Consider the following 7,931-nt stretch of genomic DNA (forward strand, 5'->3'; position numbering starts at 1 on the left):
AGTTGTATTCTTCAAATGTATTTTATTATGTTTACTTAAGTAAAGTTCAAGAATATATTTAAGTATTAAGTTTTCATTGGTCGACATTTTATTCCATAACGTGACAGTTGTGATGCGGTTTCATGTCAGATGATCGTGTTAGATTACATGTGTTAGTATCTGCTGTTTCTTTTTCGTCTTCACTTGTGTTTTTTTTTTGGAAATGCTTAAATGTCATTTTAAGTATATTTATGAGGAGCACATAAAGCCCATTTCGGAGATGTACATAAAAAGTCAACTAAAAGCATATTTTCCTATTTTAAGTTTAAAAGAAGTATACTAATAACACACTTGAATAAACATATTTTCCATAAGGGGATGCTCTGCAGTGAATGGGTGCCGTCAGAATGAGAGTCTGATAAAAACATCAGAATAATCCACAGCACTCCAGTCCATCAGTGAACATCTGGAGAAGACAAAACCTGAAACACATCCAGCATTAAGATGATTTTAACTCAAACACATAGAGTCTATAATCCAGAATAACACTTCCTCCAGTGAAAAAGTGTTCAGGTCTGAATCAGGAGAGAAATCTGCACAGATCACAATCCAAAACATTTTAACTTTAACACTCGTGTCTTCTCCAGATGTTCACTGATGGACTGGAGAGCTGTGGATTATTGGGATGTTTTTATCAGACTCTCATTCTGACGGCACCCATTCACTGCAGAGCATCCATTGATGAGACACTGATGCAGTGCTACATTTCTCCAAACCTGATGAAGACACACACTCCTCCTGATCCTGGATGGTTACATTTTCAGTGTTTCTATGTGAAGTGCTCCTCTAAGCACACGCTGTAGGGATGCTGGAGTGTTTATATGTATTTTCGAGTCCAGGAGCTGCTTTGGGAGCAGAGAAATCAGGCCAGAGTCATCAGCAGAGGAGAAGACAGACACGTGTGAGAGAGGAGGTTCAGATCCATACACACGGGGATCCTAAACACAGACCTCAACGATCACATTTCCTTTCTTCTTCTGAGAGAAAAGCGTTCGATGTGCTGAGAAAACATGGTCACTTCCAGAACGTCCAAAACCTGTACAACAACAGCAACATTTACAAAAACTATATGGACATATTTCAAAAACTAAAATAAATAAATAAATAAAACACAATTTACTAAAACATTTCCTTAAATTAACAGGAAAGCAAAAATAATAATAATTATTTATATATATATATATATATATATATATATATATATATATATATATATATATATATACACACACATATATATATATATATATATATATATATATATATATATATATATATATATATGTATATATATATATATATATATGTATATATATATATATATATATATATATGTATATATATATATATATGTATGTATATATATATATATATATATATATATATATATATATATATATATATATATATATATATATATATATATGTATATATATATATATATATATGTATATATATATATATATGTATATATATATATATATATATATATATATATATATATATATATATATATATATATATATATATATATGTATATATATATATATATATATTAGTGCTGTCAAAATTAGCGCGTTAACGCATTCGATTAATTTGAAATATTTAACGCGTTAAAAAAAAATAACGCAATTAACGCGGTTGCAGTTTTTTTTATTTCCAGTTGTGGCCTATGTGTGTTCAACGTGCAAAGAAATATGGATAAGACCAAGGAAGGACTTTTAGACGGAAAGTTTCAGTATAAAACTCTGCCGGATTACTCTTCAGTCTGCCACAAGAAACAGCAACATTAAAATCATGAACTCAAATGTCATTGTTTAAAAAAAACAAAAACAATGACTGTAACAGTGCGTAAATCAGACCTTTCTGTAACGCTAACGTTAATAAGCTTAAACGAAAATAAGGAAATAATTGTGTAGCGGAGTATTTTTTGTACACAGTGCCGCGAACTGTCAATCACTCCTGTGCGCGTGCATCACTGTCCTCCTCAGCTGCAGCAACTTGCGCTCTCTCTCTTCATCAAGCTTTAAAACAAAAAGGGGACAAAAAGATAATATTGTCTTTGTGCATAGGCAATAGATTAATTAGATAAATGAATATCTAAATTTGTGCCTTGCCGTCTACGGTATTTTTTTAGAACTTAGAAAAAAGATGCTGCAGCCAATGAGCAGCCAGCGGGGGCTGCAGGACGACTTTAGTATAACTCACAACGAGTTTCACACACCTTCTCCGGCCACGTTGAGTTGTTGACACTTAACAGTGGGAAAAGCGACACATGCGCTATTCACTTGTATAACTTAAGGGTGAATGGTAATGTAGTTTCTGCTCTGGGTGGGATGAATTAGGAAGCTTGCATTGTGAAGGGCGCTCTGAAAATCGGCAAAAAGATTAAAACCTCTATTAAAACAGATGTCCAAATGAGCGTACCGGTACGCTACAAGCACGTTCTGGGCGCACGGAGAGGTGGCGGTACGCTCAAGAGCTATATTTGGAAGTGGCGGTACTGAGTACCGGTGCGTACCGGCCCACTTAAAGCACTGGCAATGACTATACTTTGGAATTTTTTTGCAGTCCACTTAGAAATCAACATAACAGAAATCATTTTTGTTTTTTATTGGCATTGATTGTTTTGAAATTCAAATGGTACTTACATGCCTGTGCTTTTATTTCTGTAATAAATATGGCTTTCAAGCCAACAGTTAATTTGGAGGATATTGATGGTTTATTGCAGGTATGTTGTTTACATGAGAAAATCTGTGTTACAAGTTAAACAAAAATTCCAATAAACAATCATATTTTGAATTTAAATAGTTTCTTTGTCTTGAGTTTACATTTATTATTAACATTTTAAATTTACATATCCAAAAAGTTTCAGTCTTTTATTTGCGATTAATCGCGATTAATTAATTAAAAAATTGTGCGATTAATTAGTTAATTTTTTTTAATCGATTGACAGCACTAATATATATATATATATATATATATATATATATATATATATATATATATATATATATATATATATATATATATATACATAAAATCTAAATTTTGACAAAAACGAATAGTATCTTAATGATACTAATATAACGTTGTATGAAATAACCATTTAATGATCATATAAACATAATTATACATTTGCATATAATTATACACACAAACACACACACACACACACATATATATTGAAGAGTGTTGTATAACTTATATAAATTGATATGGAGACTTTCATCAATCCAGTCAAACAAAAATGATAACTAACAAAATAATAACTCCTACAGCTCAGTCATTGGTCAGTCAAACCGATAGTCCCGCCCCTAGCTCATGTGATTGGTCACTGTCCTGTCACTCAAACAGATCAACGTTCAGAAAGCGTGTGTTTCTCAAACTCTCAGTGCTGCTCTGAATGTTAAAGACACATAAAGTTTAATATTTCCAGAAGTGTCAGATCTGTAAACTGAGAAGTTATGTATGGTCTATTTTCAGGATCTGAAGACTTCCTTATCCTCAACACACGATCAGACAGAAACATGGTTCGTCTGATCATCTCATGTCTTTACTGTCATCATGTGGATAGTGGAGTAAACTACAAGCAGTGTTGACTTTCACTTCATGTTCTCAGTCTGCCAGATCCAGAACAACAACAGCACATCATAGAGAACGAGCCCTGCAGCTAGTGTGTGTGTGTGTGTGTGTGTGTGTTTATTTATTGTGCACTAGGAAAATGAGCATTTCACGGGTTCATCCTAAAGAATACAAATTTAGGATCAATCACACAAAAACATGTCCAGGTCACATTTCAAACATGAACAAAGAGTTTTTTTTTAAATGTATTTTTTATTGTATCATTATTTTTTAAAGGCAATAAAAACAAATTTATATGGAAGCCTGTTTCTACTGTTTAAAAGGACATCGTGACTTTTTATCTCACAATTTAGAGTTTTGTTCTCATTATTGCAAGTTTATATTTCACAGTTTTGAGTTTCTATTTTGCAGTTTTGACAATTTTATTTCTGTAGCACTTTAAACAATACAGCTTTACAGAAATAAACAGGAAAATAGAATTCAACAGTTAAGAATGTTGCCTTGGCAAAGTTTTTCATTGTTTATTTTATTTAATGTAACAAAAATGCTTTTATTTTTTCGTTTTAGTTAAGTTTTGATGGAATTTCCCTACTGAAATCAATAACATCTTCACTGAAATAAACCAGCAATAACGTTTAAAATGCTGTAAAAATGAGGAAGTTAGTCTGTTTCTTCCTTTAGTTGGGATCTTTCAGCAGAAGACAGACTCAGATGCTTTGATGAAGAACAGCACGTGACTGGGATGCTCTCTGTTCTCAGATCGAGCAGCAGGTGGCGCTGTGACCATCATCCTCTTCATCAACCTCAGTGTGTGCTTCCACAGTAATCAGCGTCTGCCATGGCCCAGAGGATCAGGGGTATTATGGGAAAATCACCAAATATTCCCTCAGTATTGGAGCTCAATGTAGAAACACAGTGAAAATGTGAGGAACTGTTTCCAGGTGCACAGAGCAAAAAGAGCAATAAACATCCATGTACTGCTTAAACTTATTCAGAAAGTGTTTAATCGAATAGAACATGTGTCCCTGCAGCACAGAAGCAGTCATCAGTATCACAGGGATATTTGTAGAAATAGACAACAATACATTGTATGAGTCATAGTTATAAATTTTTCTTTGATGACAGAAATCATTAGGATATTAAGCAAAGATCATGTTCCATGAAGATATTTAGTAAATTTACTACCGTAAATATATCAAACCTTCATTTCTGATTAGTAATATACATTGCTAAGAACTTCATCTGAACACCTATAAAGATGATTTTCTCAATATTTAGATTTTTTTGCTCCCTCAGATTCCAGATTTTCAAATAGTTGTATCTCAGACAAATATTGTCCTCCGAACAAACCAGAAATCAATGGAGAGATGATTTCTTCAGCTTTCAGATGATGTAGAAATCAGAAAGTTGACCCTCATTGAACAATAATAAATGAAGTACCTGAAGCTGACAATGAAGTAAATGTATAATAATTAGTAAATATGATTAATTTAGCGCTGTAAACGCACGTGTGAGGGGCGGAGCGTCAGACACGCGTGAAGACCAAACACAGCAGAAAACTTCACTCCTCTTATTTTTTCTCTTTTACTATAGCGATTTATTTTTAGATACGTGATCTGAGTCTTTCATAGAGTTGTAGAGTTATTAGAGTTATTAGAGAAATAGAGTTCTTTTTTACATTCTTTGGTCGAAGTTTTCAAATCGGGACTTCGGAGCCTGTTCGCAACTCGGTTGATTCAGATCGGCACTTCGGAGCATGTTCGCGACTTGGTTGATTCAGATCGGCACTTCGGAGCATGTTCGAGACTCGGTTGATTCAGATCGGCACTTCGGAGCATGTTCGCGACTCGGTTGATTCAGATCGGCACTTCGGAGCCTGTTCGCGACTCGGTTGATTCAGATCGGCACTTCGGAGCCTGTTCGCGACTCGGTTGATTCAGATCGGCACTTCGGAGCCTGTTCGCGACTTGGTTGATTCAGATCGGCACTTCGGAGCCTGTTCGCGACTCGGTTGATTCAGATCGGCACTTCGGAGCCTGTTCGCGACTCGGTTGATTCAGATCGGCACTTCGGAGCATGTTCGAGACTCGGTTGATTCAGATCGGCACTTCGGAGCATGTTCGCGACTCGGTTGATTCAGATCGGCACTTCGGAGCCTGTTCGCGACTCGGTTGATTCAGATCGGCACTTCGGAGCCTGTTCGCGACTTGGTTGATTCAGATCGGCACTTCGGAGCCTGTTCGCGACTCGGTTGATTCAGATCGGCACTTCGGAGCCTGTTCGCGACTTGGTTGATTCAGATCGGCACTTCGGAGCCTGTTCCGGGCTGTTTGTGATTTTTTAAAATTCAGATCTGTACATCGAAGCAGGAAGTGTTTGTCAAAAAGTTCATTAGTGATAACTGAATATTTGGACTTGAGGCTTTTTTTTCTAACCTGTCGATTTGATTTTTAAATAATTTCAATGACAGTAAGTTGCATGTGTTGTGTTTTATGAATTGTGGATGGATTTATCAACTGAGAAATAAAGTTGAACAGAAATGATCATGAACTCTTAAAGATGATGATGAAAAGAAAAGGTAATATCGCATATAAAATTATATCCTCCTATATAAATTATATTCCTCCTCAGATGAGTATTTAACGTTTATCATGGTGGGGCATTAGTGTGTAAGTGCTATACACACACACACACACACACCGGTCAAAGTTTGGGATCAGAATTATTTCTAATGTTTTTTTTACAGGAATTTATTTTACTCATCAAGACAGCATTTATTTGATCAAAAATACTGGAAAACATGTAATATTGTGAAATATTATTAACATTTTTCTATTTTAATATACATGGTGTAATTTATTCATGTGATGTGCAGCTGTATTTTCAACATCATTCCTCCAGTCTTCAGTGTCACGTGATCTTCAGAAATCAGAATAATATGATGATTTATTATTAGAATTATCAACAGTTTTGCTGATAAATATTATTTGGGAGTCTGTGATACTTTTTTTCAGGATTCTTTGATGAATAAAAAGTTAAAAAGAAGAGCATTTATTTAAAAGATAAATATTTTCTAACAATATTCACTACAGTTCAATAGTTTGGGGTCAGTACATTTTTATCCTTTCTTTTTTTATAAGAAATTGTATTCTTTATTAGATTTTAGAATCTTTTATTCAGGATGTGTTAAATTGATAAGAAGTGATATCAAAGATTAATATTGTTAGAAGAGATTTATATTTTGAATAAAAGCTGTTCTTTAAAAAAAAAATTATACATCGAAGAATCCTGAAAAAAGTATCGCAGATTCCAAAATAATATTTGGTAGCACAACTATTAATAGTTCTAATAATAAATCATCATATTTTCATGATTTCTAAAGATCATGTGACACTGAAGACTGGAGGAACGATGCTGAAAATACAGCTGCACATCACAGAAATAAATTATATTTTAAAGGATATTAAAATATAAACCATTATTTGCTATATTTTATTTTGATAATTTTGAATTATTACTGAAATACAACCTTTTTTTTTTGTTTCAAACAGTTGATTGAACAATAATAATAAATGAAGTACCTGAAGCTGACAATGAAGTAAATGTATAATAATTAGCAAAGATGATTAATTTAGCGCTGTAAACGCTTGTGTGAGGGGCGGAGCGTCAGACGCGCGTGAGGACCAAACACAGCAGAAAGGTAACCCAGCAAGCAATAGCCGTCATTTCAACGTCTGGGTTAAATATAGACCAGATATAGTCCGGCAATGTGTAACCCACTTTTAGCCCAAATAACATTTAATCTGGATAAATGTATTTTTTTTGCAAAATAACTTGTGAGATGTATGATATTCCATCATGTACGCAGAGTCTACCGTGATTACAAGTTGTTTGGTTTACTTTATTTTACATGTTATATGTGTAGGCTGTGCGTAGCCACGATTTAGCTCGTATTCAGACCCGGCTATTGTAGCCCACTTTTTGTCAAAACTGATTAATTGTATTTTTTTGCCAGGCAGTGCATGAAATGGCTAATATTCAATCATGTTCGCATTGGTATGATATCAAGGTTCAATACGTCATTTCACGGCATGGTCGATCACGATTTAGTTCCGAATTGGACGGGCTATATGCAAGGGGCAAGGAACTCGACCGGAAGTTGAAGTCGGGTGGGGGCTGCCATCTTTTAGCAGAACTTCACTTGCGTTAGCATTCCCATTGACTCCCATTCATTTTGGCGTCACTTTGACAGCGAATAACTTTACATCTGAGGCGTTTAAAGACTCTGTTTGTCCATTATTTATTTC

At 34.3% G+C, this 7,931-nt stretch overlaps 1 protein-coding gene across 1 annotated transcript in view; it reads left to right on the forward strand.

Moving 5' to 3' along the window:
- The window catches only part of LOC113057494 (leucine-rich repeat-containing protein 27), an 8,024-nt gene extending 4,214 nt beyond the window's left edge, over positions 1-3,810 (forward strand). The window contains exon 5 of the mRNA XM_026224919.1: positions 3,526-3,810. Within this exon, the coding sequence (XP_026080704.1) occupies positions 3,526-3,641 (116 nt within the window). The 3' untranslated portion in view covers positions 3,642-3,810. The remainder of the gene's footprint in view (positions 1-3,525) is intronic.
- The last annotated feature ends 4,121 nt before the right edge of the window (positions 3,811-7,931 follow it).

This window comes from Carassius auratus, chromosome 38 (genome assembly GCF_003368295.1).
Source record: "Carassius auratus strain Wakin chromosome 38, ASM336829v1, whole genome shotgun sequence".
Classification (NCBI taxonomy): Eukaryota; Metazoa; Chordata; class Actinopteri; order Cypriniformes; family Cyprinidae; genus Carassius; species Carassius auratus.